Source organism: Triticum aestivum, chromosome 3A (genome assembly GCF_018294505.1).
Source record: "Triticum aestivum cultivar Chinese Spring chromosome 3A, IWGSC CS RefSeq v2.1, whole genome shotgun sequence".
In the NCBI taxonomy this organism is placed as follows: domain Eukaryota; kingdom Viridiplantae; phylum Streptophyta; class Magnoliopsida; order Poales; family Poaceae; genus Triticum; species Triticum aestivum.
In genome coordinates, this window is record NC_057800.1 from 442,679,829 (window position 1) to 442,703,874 (window position 24,046).

General features: G+C 44.9%; 1 protein-coding gene and 2 pseudogenes across 2 annotated transcripts; all 3 read left to right on the forward strand.

The window, feature by feature from the left end:
• The first annotated feature begins 2,919 nt into the window (after positions 1–2,919).
• LOC123061578 (probable isoprenylcysteine alpha-carbonyl methylesterase ICMEL2) lies at positions 2,920–12,665 on the forward strand. Of its 2 annotated transcripts, none has more exons than XM_044484740.1 (12): positions 2,920–3,361; positions 4,250–4,326; positions 4,539–4,608; positions 4,691–4,771; positions 4,854–4,928; positions 5,038–5,139; positions 5,556–5,693; positions 6,427–6,492; positions 6,570–6,710; positions 7,625–7,715; positions 8,913–9,074; positions 11,410–12,665. In XM_044484740.1, exons 1-11 carry the CDS (start codon positions 2,967–2,969, stop codon positions 9,069–9,071), a joined length of 1,395 nt encoding a protein of 464 aa, XP_044340675.1. In that variant the 5' UTR covers positions 2,920–2,966; the 3' UTR covers positions 9,072–9,074; positions 11,410–12,665. The 2 variants fall into 2 exon arrangements, with proteins under 2 accessions (XP_044340675.1, XP_044340676.1); XM_044484741.1 differs by having other exon boundaries at positions 3,048–3,361; positions 4,255–4,326.
• Positions 12,666–18,263: 5,598 nt separating this feature from the next.
• Positions 18,264–20,013, forward strand: LOC123056924 (F-box/kelch-repeat protein At5g42350-like; annotated as a pseudogene).
• Positions 19,822–20,712, forward strand: LOC123056926 (zinc finger protein 4-like; annotated as a pseudogene).
• The last annotated feature ends 3,334 nt before the right edge of the window (positions 20,713–24,046 follow it).

Sequence of the window (24,046 nt, forward strand, 5' to 3'; positions counted from 1 at the left end):
CAGAAGATGGCCACGACTGGAGGCGGCGCGAGGCAGGGGCGCGACAGCGGGGCGAGCGAAGGGATAGGCGGCAGCACACGGGGTGAGCGCAGCCAGCGAGAGTGTGGCGCGCGGCCAGGGTGTGTGTCGCGTGGGGCACAGTGGTGCAGTGGCTGCGGCGAGCGCGACGGCAGCGGCAGGCGCGACCGACGCGGTGTAGCACGGGCGTGGGCATGGAGAGGGAGTGGCCCCGCGGGCGCGGAAGAAGAGCGGCAGGCTCGGGCATGGGCGTGCATAACAGCAGGCATGTGCCACAGGGTCAATCCGAGGAGCTCGGTGGCTACCCCTGCAATGGCCGTGGCGAACGGCGGTTCTCAGCCACGGCGAAATACCTAACGGGAGCAAACGAGAGGGGAAACAGGGAAAAGGCAAGAGGAGATCATGGCGGTGTCAATGGCGCCCTAGGGGAAGACATGGGAGCTCGGGGCAGCGCGGATCGGATGACAATGTCGCGGTGGCCCAAGGTTGAGGAAGACGGCAGCGACGTCGATGCGGGGGTGCTGGACTTGATCTCGTTAGCGCAGACGAAGTAGCGAAGGCGTTCGGAGCTCCTCGACAAGCTCCTAGCCCGCAGGGAGGGCAGTGGCCATGTGAACGGGGTCGGTCATGGTGACCGTGGCGTCTGACTTCGTCCAGATCGACGGGATCGAGCGAGCGAGAGGAGAAGTAGATTTGGGAGGGGGCGTCAAGGAGGAGTGAGGCCATGGGGCAGGGAAGAAAGGGCGTCACCCTTATCCATTTCCCTTCGATGCCAGCGAGGTGGTCGGGCGGGAGCCCGACTCTGTAGCGACGCGGCTTGGGGAACAGGAGAAGACGACCGCGCGGGGACTGGACCGCTGAGCCGGTCCGGTGGCAAGGCCCGGGGGGCAGGGCGAATCCCCTTTTACATCGTCCTTTTGGTTTTTCAATGTATTCTAATTTGTTTCTCCTTTTTAACACCGTTTTCTATTTATTTTTATCAACTAAATGATCTCTACTTCTAATGTCTCAGTTGGTAGTCTTCGTTCTGGGTTTATTTTCGTCCCACCTCCCGAGTGAGGGAGAGAGGGAGAGAGAGTGGGGAAGAGGGAGGGAGAGGGTGTGTGTGTGTGAATTTGATGGTAAAAAAGGTCGTCAATGTCACTTAATATGTATGAGAATATTAAATGTAATATTAATATAATTAATATTAAATTTTTAAAATTAATGTGACCTCGTTGCAACGCACGGACGTTTCTTTTAGTCTATGTACAAACGCGGCTGAAAATTTACGTGCCCCATCCCTGCATGTAAAAGGGGACAAAGTTGCGGTAATGTTACCTACGTCCGCTCGCTGGGAGAGGGGTGACTGCAAACTATGTTTGATGGCAATTTTAGATTCGAGAAGAGATAAACCGATGACAGTTTTTAAATGAAAATTATCTTTTCAAGAAGAAACTGATATGTCCTCTGAAGAAATATCCCTCACCACTTTATCAAAACTAAAATTGTCACCTAATCGTTCGCATGTGCGGTCTTCACAAACGAACATTTTAAAGTTACGAGAATCCTAAGATTATGGAGGATCCTAAGATTATGGGTCCAGCCTTGTTGAGGAATTCGTTCGAGGAGTGTGAAGCAGTAAAATTGATAAATTGATAAATTTGATCTCAGAGCAAAAATATTTCATAAACTAAATTATTTTTAAAAATATTTCACATTGCTGATCCTTTTGTGCAGCGTCCGATAGTAAGACGTTGCATTCTACTATGCAGCTTGTGTAGCTCCATACAGCTAGGCGTTGCACAATGTAATGCACCACCTAACTATCGGACGCTGCACATGTATGGCGCCTGAATGTTAAGCGCTGCACAACTGTCAGGCGTTGCACATTAGAGATCAGCTATGTGAAATACTTTAAAAACAATTTAGTTTGTGAAATAGTTTCCTCCTAAGAGTAAATTTGTGCCATTTGCCACGTGAAGCGGCACGTTTCCAATGAGTCGCATCAGCCGGCCAGCCGTGTCGGAAACCAGGAGCAAAGTCACTTGCGACGCGTTTGGTTTGGCCCCGATAACGCATTCGCTTCGCCGTATCAGGAAGCGCCGCTTCCGATTAATTTTACGCAATATGTTCATTGTTTGGTTGGTGCAGCCGAGTCCTGTTTTTTTAATCCCCTCCTATCGGGCGGTTTAGCTTTTCTGAAGCGATGTATCAGGAGGCGCTGCTATGAAAAACGTCGTGCGCGAAACAAACGCCAGCTACGGTTTTGAAAGTCGGTGTAATCGGAAGCCGCGCCTTTTTTGCGGAACCAAACGCGTCGTTGGGTTCTAACGCGTGGCGCGGCGACACGTAATCACGGGCCCCCCGAGCGGACGCGGACGGCAGCGGCGTTCACCTCACCGGCGCACCCTAGAGCCAGCTACGCCTCCCTCCGCAGACCACAAACGAAGCTCTAGAACCTGCAAAGATTCCCCTGCCTCACGCCACAATCATATACGCGGCCCTACCACGGTACACCACTCACCAATCATTTTAGCCCATACTAGTACTACCAGAAAGTATTGTACTATACTATCATATGCCATAGGTAGTACATACTCTCGTGTTTGTTGTCATCGTTTCATTTTTTTTTCCTTTCAAATTTCTAATTTTCTACTAATAACGGAAGAGATTTCCTCGCTGGGGTGTGAGCATCCAGCGTCGTGTGGTGTGCAAATCATCCATCGTTAAGCCTTCTACGCATCCTTTTGCTGGCAAAGGATATATGCTCTGTCTGTGACCTATAGTAGCACTGCTACCACGAGTAAATAATTTTTCGAATTTGGACAGGGTCACACCACCACCACTCGTGTTGCTGTATCCAACTCTACCTTCGGCACCGAAAGCCTCGCCCGGTTCCGCAGCCCGCAAAAGTCCGCCCGCGCCGGAAGGATGGCGAAGCAAGGAGGCAAACGAGGATTTGCGGCATGTTGCTACGCTCACCTCGCCTCCCCCACGCGTCCCTCCACGCCACGCACCCCGCCTCCTCCTATTTAGGCGCGCCCCTCCTCCCCGCCCCGTTCTTCCGCACCAACTCGAATCTCCCACTCCCAACCGCCCGGCGGACCTTCCCGAGCCTTCGCCACGCAATGGCAATGCAGCCTCCCCCCTCCGGGGACGACGCGCGCGAGGCGGACGCGCTCCTCCCGCGGAGCGACTCCGCCGGCCGCCGCCGCTCGTCGCCCGTGCAGTCCGCGTCCCCGAGGCCCCCGGGCTCGGCCGGCCCCAGGAGGCAGTCGTCCTTCCGCCACGACGTCGGCCATGCCGCCTGCGAGACCTACCTCGTCACGCGCCTCACCTTCACCCTGCTCCAGTACCTCGGGTAATCACCAAAATTCCTCGCTGGCTACTCCACTGTCTCCATCGCCATGAGGTGCTCCAACTCGAGGGCGATCGCTATGATGCAACACGCACGGTAGTGGTGATGGTTTTGATGCTCCTGTAGCGACCCAAAATTTCAGTTCTACTTGGAAACTTCCTTATGTCCGGAGGTCGTTGAGATGGCTGAGTTGCCAAGGCAGCTTCATATCAATCCCTATGGAGAAGCCAACTCCACAAGGTTGTTTGATCACTCAATTGCGTGAGGGACATGGACTAGAATTAAGCTTCGGGGACCACATAACTGTTTCCCTGTCGTGCGGGCTTTGTCTTTGCATAACAAACCATTTGTTCAGAAACAAACAAATAAAAAAACTGTATCCGTCTTGATTTGGTGATCTTGGCCCCTTTCGTTGTAAAAGACGGAACAAGGAGGGGATCGCTTTTATCTGCCTTAGAATCGTGTTTCGAATCTTTGCTACAACAACACAGCTATTTCTGTCATAACCGTCTCCAAGAGATACATCGAGGGGACGATCTTGCAAGTAGTTCTGCTGAAACATAAATAAGCCTGTTATGTATTCACTAGAGTAGTTGGTTGTGTGCATCCTAGTGGCGCAAAGCCAGGTTGTGTGCTCATTGTGTTTGTATCCCTTTGATGCTGCATTATGAGTCCGTACTGAAAATTGCGGGGAATATATTAAGGCAATTTTTTTTGAAGTATGGCATAGGGAGGCCATGCAAATTCTTGCCCTCATTGTAGTTCGAAACTACGTTCATCTTGATAGGTTAAGATTCACTGATAATTTTCACCCTTTTTGTCAGAATGTAGCGATGAATAGAATCACTGTTGATATTTTTCTGTTCCTGTTCTAATTTTATTTTTATTCAGGTTAGGTTACCGCTGGATGAGGCAGCTTCTTGCCCTCGCAATCTATGCCATTCTACTTATGCCAGGTTTTTTGCAAGGTATATTGCAGACAGGTTAACATTTCAGGGATTGCGCTATCAGTTTTTGTTATGCACATCAAAGAGCATGTGGATGGATATTCTTTGTTATTTTTGATGTTCATGTGGTCTTCTGCTTCTTGAATGGACCCTTGGATTGTTGGCTCATTTCATTAGAATATGGTATCATCGGTATCCTATAGCATTCTGAAAACATTCTTTTCTTACTGCAGTTGGATATTACTATTTCTTTTCAAGTCAGGTTCGTAGAAGTATAGTTTATGGAGAACAACCGAGAAACAGGTGACATCAACCATCCCCACCCCAATGCCCCAGAAATCATTCCTATGTTTTTTTTCAGTTTTATGACAATTGCATTGTACAGGTTGGATTTGTATATACCCAAAGATAATAGAAGACCCTGTCCCGTGGTGGCCTTTGTAACTGGTGGGGCCTGGATTATTGGGTGAGTTGATATTTTTGCAACTACGCATTCCGTTAATCCTTCACGGCGACTTCATTTGTTGACGACCTTGCTCGAAATTCAGTTACAAGGCATGGGGTGCCCTTCTTGGCAGGCGGTTGGCTGAGAGAGGAATCATAGTTGCTTGCATTGATTATAGGTGCTGCTTGATTTCCGTTGAAATCACTCCATATTATTTTTGTTAATAATATTGAACAATTGTTTCACTTTTTATTTTCTTGACACAATATTCACACGTCTATTTTCAGAAATTTTCCTCAAGGAACAATAAGTGACATGGTTAGCGATGCTTCTCAGGGGATCTCATTCGTGTGTAACAACATTGCTAGTTATGGAGGTGATCCTAATCAGTAAGATAACCATTTTTTTTGTGTGTACGAAAGTGACTGTTGAACGACCACAAAGAGCAGTTTTTACCCTTAGGCTAAGTTTACGTGCCAATTCATGTCATTTGCTTAAGAAGATGCATGATTCGGTTAACCGATGATTGTCAGCTAGATAGCCACAAATTATTAATGAATTACTCAGGAAACTTGACCTCTTTTTATACACTGGACACTTCTTAGAACTTTACTTAAAGCCCTTGTGCTAGCTTAAGTTTTATAAATATTTACATGTCATTTTGCATTATGTTGATGGCATATATTTACATCATTCTGTTTATTATCATTACTGATACCTTCCACCAGAGTGATGTTTGTATATGCACGGCATTTCAGTTATCATAACTCTGTATGACCTAGTTGATTTTACGATAAACCTGTAGGATCTACTTGATGGGTCAGTCAGCAGGAGCACATATTTCAGCATGTGCCCTAATGGAACAGGCAGTAAAAGAGTCTAGCGGACAGCCCATTTCTTGGAGTGTTACACAAATCAACGCATACTTTGGTTTATCTGGAGGGTGAGATCTTAGGTTCCTTGCTGGTTAGTCTTTTGTGCATGGCTATTTAACTACTTGTGGAACTTAAGATAGTACAAGCATCAGAGCTCCTGTAAGTTGTGATGACATTTTGGGGGTTTTGGTTTTCGAATACTCCTTAAAACCCATAACCAAAGGTTAAATTTCATATTGTTCACAGAATATTGAGTGATTGCTCTGGAAGATATTGACTTCAGCATATTTGATCAGATACTGGGTACACATTAGGTTGCCCTTTTGTGTATTCAAAAAGTAATTGCAGTGATCATATTTTGTATGTTCTGGATTTGAACTAATTTGAATGTATCAATATGAGAGCTAGTCTTAAAATAGTAGAACCAAACCAATTGTTGTCTTTGTATTTGCAACCAGATGGCTCGTGTTTGTCACAAAGAAAGACCTTATAAATTTTCCAACTTTTCCTCTGTGCCAGTAATTACAATAATAGTTTGGTCCAAATTTTTGGAATGACGCCACTACCAAACTCCTTCACCTAGTCCCAGTTGCTTCTAATCTACAAAGAGGACACCATCATATTCCAATGTCACATGGAGTTTGATAGATTTGTACTTCAAAGTTATCTTACAAATATATATTGTGATATTTCTTTTTCATTGGATTACAAATAAAACTTGACCTCCAATATTTTATGTTTCCTTTCGGATGTATAATGGTGGACACTCGACATGGTTCAGTAACAGTAATATTTTTGCAGATACAACATCCATAATTTGGTCGACCATTTCCATCAGCGTGGTCTGAACCGTTCAATATTTCTCAGGTAGTAATATGACTATGCTTTGATCCATTTATTTAATAATAAATTGATACCGACACCAAGCACAATTACTGTTTCAGTATAATGGAGGGAGAAGAATCATTGTCACGTTATTCTCCTGAAATTGTTGTCAAGGAGTCAAGTGCCCGGACCATAGCTCTACTTCCTCGTATCTTTCTTATGCATGGAACAGATGATTATTCAATACCATCATCTTCCAGGTTTGTTTATGTCTTCTGCAGATGTTTATTTAACACAATGAAGGGCAAACCATACCCACCTACCCTCCAAAAATTCTTGATGTTGTGGTAAAAGGAAATTCTTTTACTGTGCAAGTCCATCTGCATCTCAATTTATTAAAACAAACTTCCCTTGGCATCTTAGTTTAGTCACTGTCTGTTCTTCTGATCTAGTTGAAAAGACTACAGAAAATACTCTAGTTGGATTTCATGAAACAATAAACCAAGGTTGGGTAGGATATCTAGCCTTCGCATTTCAATTTTCAGTATACAACTTCAGTGAGTTGAAAAGGCTACAGAAAATACTCTAGTTGGATTTCATGAAACAATAAACCAAGCTGGGTAAGGTAACATACCCTTTTGCAGTCACAGCATCAAACTTTTCTAAGTTAAATGTCATGGTCTTTCCTTCTCTACTTTTAGGCTTTTAGCATCTCTTTTAGTACCAAGGTAATTGTTGAAGATGAAGTATATTAAAACCAAAACTGTACATAAAGTTTGCAAAGTTGAAAGGTGTATTCACACTTTCCTTCGATAGGAACAATAGCAGAACTATTCATACACCACTCTTTGTTAAACTCCAGAAGTCCAGATGATAGTATATTTGTCAAAATACTGGCAAGTTTGGGTATTGGCTGACTAGAACATGAATATTCTCTCTGTTTTTACATGTGCAGCATTAAGTGTCAACTATTTCACCTGTAACAATAATACTACATTTGAGAATTCTTTTTGACTTTCTGCTCATCTATATTTTGCTGCTTCTAGTGCAAGCCTACAAGGTTGATCTATTGTCTGTTATTTGGATTGATATTTAGTTGATTGCTCCCTTGTTTAACCAATATAATGTTTCCCAATTTCACGATACAAGTTACTCTGCTTCTTTTTATGTGCAGTCGAACTTTTGTAGACGTCCTTCAACAAGCTGGTGCCCAGGCCACATTATTATTGTACGAAGGGAAAACACATACAGATATATTTATACAGGTGACAAATGTGGATGTTGATAATGAATCATTTTTTGTGTCGTAGTATATCATAGTAGTTATAACTGTAAAATTCAACTTGATTCATATGCTAACTATTTACTCAAACAGTAAGGACTTCATTCGCAAATTGTCTTACTTTTTTTACTTTGCTAAATGAAATTGGTGGATTTCTGGAAAGACTACCTCCTCAATGTGCTATTTCAAATATTTGAGGTCATTGTATGAACAAATTCTCAGGATAGAAAATGGGGTTATGTGGGCCTTTCCTTGGTTCGCACTAGGTTATGGCGACACTGAATCTTACTAGTACCAATTATATAGTAATACTAGAATATTTTACGTAGGGAAAAAGTAGTAGTTGCTATATCATTCAACTTAATAGTGGTGACTTGTCAAATCAACTAAAGTGTTAGGGTGTGCATGGTTGAGCCAAACCAGTTCTGGCCAAGGTTTTGCTTGCCTATGATTGGGCCATATTGCCAATTAGAATGAACTTGAGTGGGAAAAGGGACATGGGCATGAAGCTTTCTTGGCAACATTCCAAATTCCAAACAAGGACCAAAGTTCTGGTTGTGACCAAACAATTGGTATGGTTGTTTTCGTCACAAACCAAACATACCGTAAATATCTCCGCCTTCATTTTTTTTGAGAAAACGCAAAAAGGTTTTGCGTTTCATTTCATTGGAAAGCAGGAGAGTTCGGTACAGCGTCCCTCAAAGAGGCAAAAGATACATGGTGGTCGTTTAGTGAATGTCCCAGGTTGTCGGCAACAACAATCGAAGGCCGAGGACTCCGGTTCTAGACCAAAGGGCGGCTTCCTCTTTCATGCGTGCGATGGTGTTCGGGGCAAACGGGAGGTCGCCATCGAACACACACGTGTTCCTCTGTTCCAGATAATCCAGGCAATCAGCAGAGTGGCGGAGGAAAGGCCCTTGCGTAGCGGCTTGGGGGTGGTCTGCTTAGGCAGAGTGTCGCAGTTTTGAACTAACCTTAGTTCAAGACTGCGACACTTATTATGGATCTGAGGGAGTATTAGTTAGTAAGAGAGAGATCTTATCATGTCTTTGCTAAAATCTTACTTTCATTAGTATTTGTATAATTAGCCCTCCGAACTGGTAACTGCTGTATAATTGTGTAATTAAAACATCTCGCCTAATTATGAGGCTCTAACTTGTTTATTTAAATCTTTTCACAGGATCCTCTTAGGGGTGGAAGGGATCCTTTGGTTGAAGATGTCTTTTCTGTTATTTATGCCGATGATGCAACTTGCCGAAATGCAGCTTCTGCGCCAACTCCAAGGCGCCTGGTTTTTGAGTGGCAATTGCAGTTGGCCCGTTGGATTAGTCCCTTCTAGAAGGTAATTGCTGTTACCGCCTTTATCTTTTGCCTTAAACTCCTCCCCTGCTAGAATTATTTTTGTGTAGTAAAAAATTTGCTACGGTTCTCATTAAACTGTAAGAATGTATTAATTGTGGCCGTGCCAATATTGTACTCCCTCTAGTGTAGTGTCAAAAACGCTCTTATATTATGGGACAGAGGGAGTATTATCCTGTGCCAAGTCTTCTGTTATGGGATTTCTTTTGAGTTCATTAACTTGAGGTAAGGGTAGTTCTTCTCAATCACCATTGATGTTGACTATGGCCGTATGCATCTTTCGGATGCAGAGGCCGGGGGTGATCCTCCTCCTCAAAAAAAAAAAACCCCACTGATGTTGACTTGGAATTCTGTGTTAATTTCAACCTCTAAGCTCCCTAAGGCATGTAAGAAGTTGTGAATTGTGCGCACTCCAGGTTTGTTTTCGTGGTGGGCCTTGCTTGTCAGTCGGTCAGGACCAATGATTTGACCTGGGCCCAGCCGCAAGGTGCCTGTGTCGCTTGCTTGGGCTTCGTATCACCTGCCAGCCGTCGGACATCCTGGCACCCCTGGTACTCCCTCAGACATAGGCAGAGCAGTAGGAAAGTATGTCCGTCCGGTGGACGCAGTGTCGCTCTCTCCCAAGTCAGTTGGTCCCTTGGCCTCCTTGCACATATCGAACACCCTCCTCCCTTGAACGCTAAGGCAGACAGGTGAGGGAACTAGACGTAACAATCCCAAATTTCCAACATCATGCCACCGGCCATAGAGGAAGAGGGGGGATTGGGCTTGGAGGGAGATGTGCTTATGGACTGGAGGACATTAGGGTTGGATGTGAGATCTGGCGGAGTCCTGGGAGGCGGTGGAGGGCGAGCGAAGGTCAAAGCTGTAGCCGTGGACACCGGCAGTGAGCTTCAACGTGACCATTACATCGACGTTGCCTTCGTGTTTGTGTGCCTCCGGCTAGTGGGGTTAGAGATCCAGAAGGTTTGGGCCTTGTGTTTTACCACTATGATTTTTAATTCTCAAATCAATTAACAGCTCAGAAGTCCACATGTAACAAACCTGGGTTCTGCAAGGCCCACATTCAAAATTAGGCCCATCAATTAGAGCTCAAAATCTGTCTATTCTGCTCTAACCTAGCTGCCCTCCAGTTAAGGTAATGCATATGAATCGGGGGTCTTCATAAGGACAGTAATTGGTGCAATTTTTTTTTACTAAATACCAATAAGAGATGTGTGCCCTCTAAATCATGCAAAATAGACGACCAAGTATCCAACGAAGAAATACACAAAATAGACGACCACCACCAAAAGAACGCTGAACCTTTCTCGTAGTTTCAATGTTGTCAAAGATGGTGGGCGGTGGTGCTGTTTGTTATTTGTGTGTTATCCCTTCTTTTTTGTTTTCCTCCACCGAGGCATAGCTTTGGTCTTCAATGACTTTGCTTTTTGCCGGCGTGATCCCTTGTGTGTGTGTTGGTGTTGGCTGTCTGCATCCTAGTCGTGCAGAGGCCGGGTGTATGCTCATTGTGTTTGTATCCTCTTGGTGCTTCACTATGTAATAAAAACGCCCTTTATGAAAAAAAACACCAAAAGAAAGCTACAAGGCCAAATGACGTGGCAAAATGCGCTTCCGCTTCTAGTTAGTACTCCCTCCGTTCGGAATTACTTGTCTCAGAAATGGATGTATCTAGAACTAAATTACATCTAGATACATCGATTTCTACGACAAGTAATTCCGAACGGAGGGAGTATACGACAGAAAAATGAACGTTCCAAAATGTATCAACTTTGTTGGTGTGCACTTTCCTGGCATGTTGGCCTGTACACTTCTTTACCTGCTATCCGTTTAAGGAGGAACCTACATGAGTCGAAACAACGCCTTCTTTTACCCCTTCTGTTTTTGAACTTGTAGATGAGGTGTACTTTATATCACTCACAAGGGCTTGTAATCATGGGTTCTGCAATGTTCTAATTTGTATCGAACAAAAACTAGGAAGTCACTGTATAGGTAATATAAAAGTTGATTGAGGAAGTTTTTTTGTTGTTTCTAAATGCGCCAGGATAATTTCAGAAGTGCCCACCTTTGACTTTTCTGTTCATAATTACCAAGTGTGTGTTCTTCTAATTTTTGGGTAAGTGTGGCTGGTCATTCACGTAGTGTTACTTTTTGAGACATCATCAGCGTTTATGGTGATTGGTTGTGTGATTTTGTAACAGTTCTGTGTCCTGAAATTTCTGTTTGTTTGATGATTGCGGTTGTGTAGGATCATGATAATCGTTTGTCATGTACTCCTATTATCGTTGGCATAATGGGTTTTGCTTCTTTTTTTTCAGACGACACCACAGAGATGATGATTCTTAGGGTCTCGGGTGATTGGTGTTTGTGTTATTGTATTTGCCAATCAAAGCCAAACAAACACACGTAAAATGGGAGAAAGCAGTGAAACATCAAGCAGGATAAGATGAAGCAGATGGCAGAACTACACGTCTTATTTGTAATATTCGTCACATGGATTGCGCACACACTGTCAGCGCCTGTCGAGGCATGATCGACATCATGGGAGACAGAGGAAGGGAAAGGCGGGATTCATATATAATTCATAGCACCATGAAGATAGCATGCAAGCTCCATTTCTTCTGCTGCCGTTGTCAGTTTTTTGCTGCTGCTGGCTTGGAGCTCTTCACCTGCTGTCATTTGAAAAACACCATCATCAGGGAAAGAGCATGCAAGGTGAAGGTTATAAGGATCTCAATATGACATCAGCTGCAGGTTGTACCCTCTTCTTAGGCTCCCGTGGCTTTGACTCGGCCTTCTTGATGCCACCCTTGGCGGCTGCTGGCTTGGTCGCCGTGGCACTGAGCTTCGCAGGCCCCTTGGCGGCACTAACCTTGGTAGGCTCCTTGGCCTGCCCTTCAAGTCCGGTTGGCTTCACGGCCTTCAGGGATGCCATTCTTATATGCTGCTCTGTTCCGGCACTGGAAGGCTTAGAACTGTCGTGTGCTTGATGAACTGGGGAATGGATGGACCAAGGTATTTATAGGCCGCTTCTTGGGTCTCCCAAGTGTGCAGAGTACAAATCCTACATGAAGCAAGAATAAAGGCGTCCTGAATTATTGTAGCAAGTGATTGATGGCACGGTGCAGTTGGATGCTTTCTTACAGAATTGGATGCCTTGTAGCCTGGTAGGAGGTGCAACTTACCGGACGTGAAGTTTTCCATTCGAAATGTTTGAGGTATATTATTCCCTGAGTCATTAACGCACAATGGCACCAGGAAGCTTCCGAAAGATAAAATCTTGTACAAGAAGGTTTGCTGCCTGGTTTCTGTTGGTGTCTGGATGATCTCCCCCTCCGACGTAGGGGACTCGGCTATAGCTTGTGTTGCGTTTGGCAAATTGCCATGACGTCTTTTTTGTTTTTTGCTGATTCTATGGGATTTGTAATAGTTTAGTTGCATGTGTCCTTGAGAAGGATGGCTTGTACTCTGTTTCGTACTCCCTCCGTCCCATAATGCAAGACTTTTTTAACACTAAAAGACGTCTTATGTTATGGGATAGTGGGAGTAGTTTTTTAGGAGATTGTATTAGTGAGTGCCTCCTTGTACTCTGTTTTGTACTCCCTCCGTTCGGAATTACTTGTCGCAGAAATGGATGTATCTAGACGTATTTTAGTTCTAGATGCATCCATTTCTGAGACAAGTAATTCCGAACGGAGGGAGTACTTGTTTCTGTTGAGGGACTGTTTTTTGTTGTTGTTGTTGAGAGGTGCCAACACTTGATTGATTCATTTGAACATTAAGAGGGATGCGTACATGCGGAGAAATGAGCCACAAGTGATGACCCTGATCAAGCAAAAGGGAATGTTTGGCCCTGATCAAGCAAAAGGGAATGTTTGGCTAGATTATGCGCATCAACATTCGATGTTCTACTTCTAAAAATAAAACTGCAACTACTAAAGTTGCACCTATAAAGTGAAATCTCTCTAATCACTGTCAAATAAGCTCATTTAGTTCTGTCTTGTATATCATGTACCTTCGGTTTGCTGTCACACACCACCACGAGGCTCTAAGAGAAAGGTCTTCTGCGAGCCACACACCACCACGAGGCTCTAAGAGAAAGGTCTTCTGCGAGCGCAAGAGATTGTATTAGCAACGATGCTAGAAACAAGTGAGAGCAGATCCTGCACGGTAGCACCCATGTTGTAATTGGGCTGGGTCCCATGGCTACATTTTTTGAGATAAATGACTATCTTTTTTCAGACAAAATGACTGCAATTTTTATGGGTGCTCCTATTTGGTGTGCGAGACGCCCCATTAATTTTATTTGTTTTTCTTTTTCCCTTTTGCCTTCTGTTTTTCTGCTTTTGTTTTTCTTCTTCTTTAAGATAATTCAACGTTTAAAAAAATTCCAAAATTCAAAACAAATTGAAATTTTTGATAAAAAAAGATTCATGTATTCAAAGATTGTTTGTGAATTTGAAAAATAAATCATAAATTCAAACATATTCATGGATTCAAAAAATCATGTATTTTAAAAACTATTCGTGAGTCCAAAAAATGTTCATGAATTCAAAAAATATACAAGTTTCCAAAAGTTGTTGTGAGTTTAAAAAATGTACATGACTTTCAAAGAAATGTTCGCAAGTTCTAAAAAATATTCATGAATTCTAAAAATGTTCTCAAATTCAAAACAATTGTTCATGAACTCAAAAAATGTTAGCGAATTCAAAAACATGTTCATGAATTTTTAAAATTTTGTGAATTTAACAATATTCATGAATTCAAAAAATATTCACAAACTTGAAAAAATATGTTTGTAAATTCAAAAATTGGTCATGAGTTTCAAATTCAAGATGTTCATGGATTCAAAAATATAGAGAATTTTAGAAAATCTTTCATAAAATTAAAAATAAAAGAAGAAGAAAAATAAAAATAAAGGCAACAAGAAAAAACATACAAAAACAGAAGAAAATAAAACAGTTTATGGAAGGTTCTAGAACCTTCCAAAAACTGGTGGAAAAAAATCCATTATGGGCCGGCCCATAGCGAGGACGTAGTGCATGGGGAGGGTATGCGTTGTAGCGACCCACACACCAAATAGGAATCGCCAAATTTTATATAATGAGACAACAGAAGTACAAAGGTGAACGTTGATTCCATGCCCTCTCGCATGAATAGTAAATTCAAACAAAATACGGATTTAAAAAAACAAATTATATTTTTTGGGTATCAAACTTGATCGACCATTCTACTTCTACTCTGTTGTGCTGTTTCGTGAAGAAATGACACATGTGGTATTCTTACTGAAAAAATACAATCGAGAGCTTACTATTTTATTAAACAGTGCTTTTAATAGGATTGTGCTATCTACCGACTAGTGGCAAAGGACTATGACCTAAGCCTGGTTTCTAAATGCCAATCATAGTTAGTCTCAGGGGCTACTGCTGCTGCTGCTGCTGCTACTACTACTACTACTACTTACTCCTGCTACTGCTGCTACTACTATTCCTGCTGCTGCTACTACTACTACAGTTGGTCTCAAGGGTACTACTACTGTTGTTGTTGCTGCTACTCCTACTGCTCCTCCTCCCACTACTACTGTTGTTGTTGTTGTTGTTGTTGCTACTGCTACTATTGGTGTAGTACAATACAATTGCTAGGGATAAGGGTAAATTACCACGAACCTCGACTCCACCGAGTCACCTTGCTTTCGGATAGAGGAGTAGAAAGGCTTCGTGGTCTTGGCGGCCTTGGTCTCCTCCGGCACATCCAACCCTTGTTCATCCCCTTTCAAGGATGATGAAGGCGGCAATGACGCCACGACATAGTCTATGGCCGCCCTCCTCGTCTTCCTCCTCCTCCAGTCCTGCCCCTTGGCATCAGACTTCAAGGTGTCGGCAACAGGTTCCAACGAAGATGCAGACATGAAAGGTGGGACAATGGACCCCATTTCTAGCGGCACTATAGGTGGTACTACGGCCTCAAGCATGCAAGCCTTGGGCATCTCGATCTCTGCCTCATCCACAACCTTATCATCGTTTGGCGAAGGGCTCCGGCATCCACTTCGCCAATAGCGGGGCGGTCCGGGACTTGTGGAGCGAAAGCTGAGACCGTCGCGACCTTGGGATCAATGGCTAGAGGTGGGACATCTATAGCAAAAATAAAAATAGTTTCACCACGGAGTGACAAAATCCCTAAGACTCCACGGGCAAAGACCAAAAGATGGAATACCTACCAGTCTTCAAAGCAATGACCTCTAGCCGCGGTGACACCCTATTCTCCACTCTACCCAATGAAAAAGGAAAAATTGAGCAAGGAAGAAAACACAAAACAGCCATGCTCGAATGTGTTGCGCTGCCACGGGGGCTTCACCACCTTGATAGGAAGGACCACTGCCGGAGGAGCACCAATGTCCTCCATGGCCCTCCGTATCTTCGGGGAGCCCTCGTGGGGCCCCTCCTCTGGATGAGCTTCGGTGGCGGAGATCCCGCCGCTGTGGCTCCTCTTCAAGGCCCGCGCAACCACGGTCGCTTGCGCACCCCCTCACCGGCAAGACCACCCTCCTCCTTGGAGGCCTCTGATACATCTCCAACGTATTTACTTTTCCAAACACTTTTATTCTTATTTTGGACTCTAATTTGCATAATTTGAATGAAACTAATCTGGACAGACATTGTTTTTAGCATAACTACCATGGTGTTGTTTTTTGTGCAGTAATAAAAGCTTTCGGAATTGGACAAAACTTGGCGGAGATTTTTTATCGAATAAATAAAAATTAATGGTGCAAATCCACTAGAGGGGCCACCAGCTGCTCACACTCCCTGGGCACGCCCTGGTATCTTGTGGGCCCCTTGTGGCTTCGTCTGACCTAATTCCACCTCCATAAGTATCGTATTCCCGAGAAAAGATAAGAGAAGAAGTCTCATAGGATTTTACGATATGGGGCCGCCGCCACTCCCTATTCTTCATCGGGAGGGCTGATCTAGAGTCCGTTCGGGGTTTCAGATAGGGGGATTCGTGGCCATCGTCATCATCAATCCTTCTTCATCAACAATTCCATGATCCTCACCATCGGGTGTGAGTAATTTCTTCGTAGGCTTGCTGGGCGGTGATGGAGATGGATGAGATTTGTCATGTAATCGAGTCAATTTGTTAGGGCTTGATCCGTAGTATCCACTATATTCTGGTATTGATATTTCTATGACTTTGCTATGCTTAATTCTTATCACTAGGGCCCGAGTGTCATGATTTCAGATATGAACCTATTATGTTTTCATGAACATATATGAGTTCTTGATCCTATCTGCTAGTTATATCCATTTGTTATTGTTCTGAACCGTTGACCCCAAGGTGACAATAATTGGGATATTCTCTGGGGATGACTGTAATTCGAGGAGTTCATATATTCATCATGTGTTAATGTTTTGATCCGGTTCTGTATTAAAAGGAGGCCTTAATTGCCCTTACATTTTCTTATGGACTCCGGAGGGTAGAACAAAAGATGTCATGCGAATTTTTATTGTAAGCACATATGACTATATACAAAATACATGCCTACATTGAATTGATGAATTTGAGCTATTATGTACCGCTCTAGGTTGTTACTGTTACATGATGAATGCCATCCACACAAATATCCATGGCTAATCGAATGCCTACGGTTTGCTCATATTGTCTTTGCTAAGTTACTACTATTGCTGCTATTGTTCCGACTACTACAAAATTGCCACTGTCACTGTTACTACTACTATTGCTACTCTTACCTCTACTATCAAAACTATCATACTATTGTCCTATTGATACTTTGTTGTAGAGAAATAACTTCTTAGGTGTGATTGAATTGACTACTCAAATGCTAAGGCTTATAAATATTCAGAATCCCCTTGTGTCGAAACAATAAATTTGAATGAAATACTACCCTCAAAGACTCTCGCGATCCCCTATACGTGTGGGTCATCAGGCTCATCATCATCCTTCCCTCCTCGCTACTGCCATCGTCGTTGTCCTCCTCTTCAGGAGGTGAGGCAGTCTTCCCCTTCTTGGGAGGGGGAGCGCTGTGAGCCGCGATCGCTTTCACCGGCTCCAACAACGTAGCTTGTCTACATACAGCTTGACTTTATAAAATTTTCTCCTAGCTTCACCGTTCATCTTTCAGGCCCAGTTATTGTGCACTGGATTGGGGCTGGTATTTCTGAAATAGTGAGCAGCATCAGGTCACAACAAGCATTGATGGTTTTTCCACTAAGAAAATGTTGCTAGGTTTCATCCACAGGGAGAATATCTTGTGCACCGGTGCACCGAGCACACATTTTAAAATATAAAAAATAGCACATTTACACAACATTAATTTTGGTTGTCACAAAATTTTAACTCAAAATTTGAAGCATAACTCAGAAAAAATGACAAATTTAACACTAAATAGTACTCCCTCCGTCCGAAAATACTTGTCGGACAAATAAATAAAAATGAATGCATCTATAATTAAAATACGTCTAGATATATCCATTTTTTGACAAGTATTTTCGGACGGAGGAAGTACATAACATAAATTGGGCTTTAGAGTAGGCCCATTATCACATTGATATCAAACTTGTCATTTTTTATCTCAACACATTTTGATACAATTTTTCTGACAATATACCGATGTTTTTGTCGATGTGCTAGATTTTTTTCGGATTTTAATTTTTTTACGGCGTATGGTGCATCGATAGCACCACAAGTGTGGGTGCACCGAATGCATTCCCTCCCTCCACATTGTGCATACATACGCGGTCCTCTGTTGTCAAAAATAAATAATTATAAATACATATGCGATCCTCATATAGGAATGTGTCTCTTCGAGTATGTTGTGATGATGCTCACGTGATGCCTGCCTCCTACGGTTACCGTACGAACGGAAGAGATCGATCTCTCGTCTCCGGTATACACACACGGATGCGAGGGGCGAGGCTCTTTATCGAGTGCCGTGCTCCAAGAAAAAGGCCGAAAGAGGGCGCACCACATTGGCCATCAATCATGCCCCCCACACGCGGCGCGAGTGACACCAGTAATAATACTATAATCATCACAGGTCCATCCACCTCCACCCCCAAAAGCTACCACCGCCATGTTTGCTTTTCTTTTCAGGCTATGCGGCTGTACTAGTAGCTACTCCTAGAGACTTGCTTGACGGGGCAGTGAACAGGCCGGCATGGGCAGTGCGGTCCTGGCCTTCTGCGTTTCTTCTCTTGTGTTGTGCATTAATCGAGCTTTCTCCTGCTCATTGGCCATGGATGTGTACTGGCTGCACGGCTGCTCCGGCAGACTGGCGGCGCAGCCGGTTGCCTCCTTCAGGAGGTAATAGCACGGCAGGTCTGTGAACTTGCCTTGCATGTGACACTTTAGTCCTTAAACTTGCAAAAGCTAACTATGTAGTCCTCGAACTTGTCTCAGATGTGCATGTTTAGTCCTGGTCCAATCAGGAGCAGCCAAGTGGAGCCAGCCGGACCGGTCCGGTCGTCACTGGCCATTTTGCAGATACCCACTGACGTTTTGTCAAATAAACTGCTGGCCTCGCTTCTTGCCTGCACCCAGAGGCCACGACGCCCTGGGGTGCGTCCGTCGCCGCCGCGGCTGTGCACGCGCTCGACGCGCACCGGTGGCGCCGGGTCGGGGCGGCCCCGCTCATAGGTAGGTTCTTGTTCTCCGTCGTGGACGTCGGGGACGAGCTCTACGTTGTCGACGGCCGCTCCGAGGGGTCGAGCGCCGGCTCTGTCAAGACCAAGACGTAGAAGGTAGTCATTGTGTCCAGCCCCCTCATCGGCGCGACCGGCCCGGTCACAGCCGGTGCTGGGGGTGTTTGAGATGTCCGCCAGTCGCAGCTTTGTGCACGCCCGCGTCGAGAAGCATATCCGGCGCGCCAACACCGGCGGCAAGTTCCGGCTGGGAGGCACCTCCGCCGTGTACGAGGACCCGCATGGGCTCTCACTCCGGTGGCTCCGTCTTAGGGATGTACTGAACGAGGACACCGATTCCACTGGCCCACCTCACGGTCACGGCAAGGTTGCCAAGCAAGAGAAACAGCCAGCTCAGGCAAGGCAAGCTCTTATCGCTGTGGGTGGCCGAGGGCCATGGGACGAGCCCCTCGTGGCCGGCGAGATATACAATCCGATGACCGACAAATGGGTCGAGATCGCCTGGTTCCCCACCGACGTCGGCCTGGCATGCTCCGACGCCGTCTGCGGCGACACGTTCTACGTCTACTGCGAGTCTGACACGCTCATCGCCTACCATCTCGACGCCGGTTCATGGTTCGTCGTCCAGACGTCCCGGCCGCCGCCACGGCTCCGAGACTACACGCCGGCGCTGGTCTGCTGCGCGTCCAGGCTGTTCATGCTCTGCGTCTCGTGGTGTGACCCGGCGAATCGAAGGGACAAGGTGGTGCGGAAGGTGTTCGAGATGAACCTCGGCTCGACACCGCTGTTCCAGTGGACCGAGGCGTCCGTGCACCCGGACGCACCCATGGATTCCAACAGTGTTCGCCGCCGGCCAGGGCAGGATCAACTTGTAGAGATGTTCAGAATCTTCGGCAAGATCCTCGACTTCGCGACGGCTTGCCGGGTCTTGGGCAGCGAGCAGAGCTGGAGCTGCACCATGTCCTACTGCTGAAATCCTTGGCCGTGCTGCTTCTCTGAAGATCGCCGATGTGTACTCTGTTTTTCTTTTCCACTTACACTGATGATTTGTTTGTTGCCATGAGCTGCTGATTGATGTGCAACTCGGTAAAGCCATTCCATTCCATTGCATTGCATTACCTGCTGTGATTGTTCATGCTGAGTTTGTTCAATATGATTTAGAGAGAGAGAGAGAGAGAGAGAGAGATTGTTCAGAGACGAAGAACAGTAGCGTAAGAGGTGTGAGAGGATCAGCTGTCCGACATCAGCAGCCAGGCGGCGTCTAACAACGAGGCATCCAACACCTCCTCCCGCCCCAAGCTCGCCCTCGACTTGTCGCTCACCGTCACCGCTGCCGACACCACGACCGCGAAGTCGAGCACCACCGACAGGACCGGCGGCGGGTGTTCACGTGCAACTACTGCCAGGGGAAGTTCTTCAGCTCGCACGCGCTGGGCGGGCACCAGAACGCGCACCAGCGGGAGCGCATGCTGGCCCGGCATGCGGTGCACCAGCTCGAGGCCTACCCCTACGGCTACGCCGATGTGGCCTCCCTCCAGCTCTATGGCTCGCCCGTGCTGTACCCCATCGGCATCAAGGTGCACGCACCGGTGCACCCCGCGGCGGCGCAGGCGGAGCGTCAGCAACAGGAAGCCGCCTCCCTCGCTGCGCCGGCGCGCGCGGGCGTTGCTGGGCCCGATGCCGTTCGTCATGGGCGACGACGAGGAGGTCAGCTTCGGGTGCCCCGACAGCTTCAGGCCACCACCGCCGGGCGCCGGCGTGCTCCCTCTCCTCCACTCCGGCCACAACCTGGGGCTTGGGCAGCAGCGGCAAGCCGACGAGGAGCCTGACCTGACGCTTCAGGTGATATCCTTTGACAGCCACAAGGTATACTGCGGGTTGAAATCGACAGAAGACAGGGGGCTAAATGCAAAATGCACGGCGCTGACCGGCTCGGCCGAGCTGGCTCCACATGGCTGCATCTGATTCGTCCAGGACCAAATTTGCACCTTTGAGACAAGTTCGAGGACTAGATAGTTACCTTTTGCAAGTTTTAGGACCAAAGTATCACATGCAAGACAAATTTAAGGACCTGCCGTGCTATTACCTCCTCCTTCAGTTGCCATGGCACGCAACACCCACATGAAGCGTCACAACTCACAACAGTTGCGCCCAGGGACGACCGGCCGAAAAAAACCATTTTAAACTTTGACCTTATAGAGCTTAGCTAAATCGAACCCCCAACTCTGAATCTTGGTTGTTAGCACCCAGAACTTATAGATCCCGGTCTAAATCAAATCTTGGAATTGTTTTCCACGTGAAAAATATATATCCCAAAATGGGATAATTTGCTAATTTTGCTGACTGACTTGACCCACCTGTCATATTTATCTTCCACCTCTAGTCTTGTAAGGGCCGCCCAATAACTAATTCTTTTTGTATTTGTGCCCACTTGCATAGCGAACTTAAACTGGTTTCTGGAATTCTTTTTTTTTCGTACTCGTGCCCAAGTAACTCTTTTTTCCCCTCTTTTGATTTTCCATTTCCGTAATTTCTATTATCATTTTATATCCCTTTTTGTTTCTTTTTAATTTACAATTTCCTTAGGCACTTTTATTTACTTATTCATTTTTCTTTCTTTCTTTCTTTCTTTTTATTTTTCCTATTCTCTATTTTATTATCAGATTTCTTTTTTAAACATTATCTATCTACTTTCATGTATATTTTTGAATATAAAATGATCATTTTACAATACATGGTCAATTCTCTTAAATATATGTCGAACATTTTCAACTTCGTATTTTTTTTAAAAAATCCGTGAACATCTTTCAAACTTGTAAATGTTTTTAAAAAGTCATGAAAAATAAAATTCAAAAATATTTTTTGACTTCGCGAACATGTTTCTAGTTTGTACATATTTGTTCAACTTTTCAAAGGATTTTCAAACTCATGAACATTTTTTCAAATTCATCAACACTTTATAAATTTGTTAACATTTTTAGAGTTTGTGAATATATATTTTTCATTTTTAGAGTTCGTGATCTTTTTTCAAATTCATGAACAATTTTTAATATTCAGAACGTTTATGGAAGCCACGTTTTTTTCGAATGCAAGAAACCTTTTCAATTTTACAAACAATTTTTGAGTTTCTTAAAAAAAATCGAACTCCTGAAGTTTTTGTGTTTAAGAATATTTTTAATTTCTGAACATTTCATCTGATTTGTGAACATTTTTCAATATAATGCACATTTTTTAAAAAAAAACCTCGTGACTATTTTGCAAGTTGGTCGGCCCATCAAAGGAGTGACCTAAGAGATGTAATCCTAGGATCATTGCTTTCCCTTTGCACCAAACAACTCCAAGGTTCGATTTAAACCGGGATTGATAAGTTCAGGGTACCAACGACCGGGATTCGAAGTTAGGGATTTGATTTAGCTAAGCTCTACAAGTTTAATGATATAATGGACTTTTTCCACTGGCAGCTGGCCCTCAACTCTTGACTCTTTTTTACCATTTCGGCGCCCGTTCGGTCATTTTATCCGGAAATTACTTGTATTAGGGCATCACCAAAGTGGATCCTCAAAGCGTCTGCAATCATCCGGACTCCACGGTCCGAACATGTTGGGCCATTCAATGCGGGCATGTATAGGTCCGCTGAGTGGTCCAAACGTACTTTTTCCGACAAACCGGGGACAAAGTGAAGGTATGGTCGATTTGCAGGAGTTCGGACAGCAGCCACGTAGGACTCCGACACCCCTGGCCCATCCAAAAACCCTCCCGGACCTCGTGCCTCCATCCTCCTATTTTCTCTCATTCCCTTTTTCCCTCTTGCCTTGGCCGTCGCTCCACTAGCACGGCTGACATGCCACACCCCTGCGGAACTCGACGAGTCCGTCACGTCCAACGGTACACCCAGGCCCCACGCCGCTTCTCCTCCATCGCAGTTCCACATCCGTTCTTGGCCGGTGCTCAGGTAGTCCGTCACGTCCGATGGTACACCCAGGCCCCACGCCGCTTCTCCTCCATCGTAGTTCCACATCCATTCTCTGGCCGGTGCTCAGGTACCATCCGCTCCTACAAGCAAGTTTTGTAGTTGTCCGTGGACCCGCTAAACAATGGGATTCCCAGACCTTGTGGGAGGTGATGATCTGTTGTGCGATCATGCACAACATGATCATGAAGGATGAGGGTGAGGATGTTGCGCAGGTCTTGAATTTGAGAACATGGGTGATCCTATCAAACTTCCCGACCAAAATCCGACCACATTTGAAGAGTTTGTTCAAATACATCAACAAATTCGACATCAAGCAACTCACAGGCAATTGAAGGAAGATCTGATTGAGCATATGTGGGCTGTTAAGGAGGACAACAATGTTGGAGGGTAATATTTGAACTTTTTTAATTAGAACTACCAATGTTTTTGAACATTTGAACTATTTTAGACTATATATGCGATGATAACCCACAAGTACAGGGGATCAGTTGTAGCCTCTTTCGATAAGTAAGAGTATCGAACCCAACGAGGAGCTAAAGGTATAACAAATATTCCCTCAAGTTCTATCGACCACCGATACAACTCTACGCACGCTTAACGTTCGCTTTACCTAGAACAAGTATGAAACTAGAAGTACTTTGTAGGTGTTGTAGGATAGGTTTGCAAGATAGTAAAGAGCATGTAAATAAAATCTAGGGGCTGTTTAGATAAAGACACAACTAAGTTAGCTTTAGAAGAGAGCTTTTTGTCACAAGAAAGTTATTTGTCCCTAGGCAATCGATAACTAGACCGGTAATCATTATTGCAATTTTATATGAGGGAGAGGCATAAGCTAACATACTTTCTCTTCTTGGATCATATGCACTTATGATTGGAACTCTAGCGAGCATCCGCAACTTCTAAAGATCATTAAGGTAAAACCAACCATAGCATTAAAGTATCAAGTCCTCTTTATTCCCATACGCCATAACCCACTTATCCGTGTTTGTTTTTCTATCACTCACGAAACGCGGACAATAAGCAAACCATGGACATATTGCAAACCCTACAGCGGGGATCCCTCACGATTGTGAGACATGGAGATCACCATAGGACAGAACCAATAATAAAACATGCAACTCAAACCAATCATGATCATCAATCAACCCATAGGACAAAACGGATCTACTCAAACATCATAGGATAGCCATGCATCATTCGGAAATAATATATAGCGTTGAGCACCATGTTCAAGTAGAGATTACAGTGGGGATAAGAGGTGTTACACCGCTGCATAGAGGGGGAGAGAGTTGGTGATGACGGCAGCGAAGTTGTTGGTGTAGATTG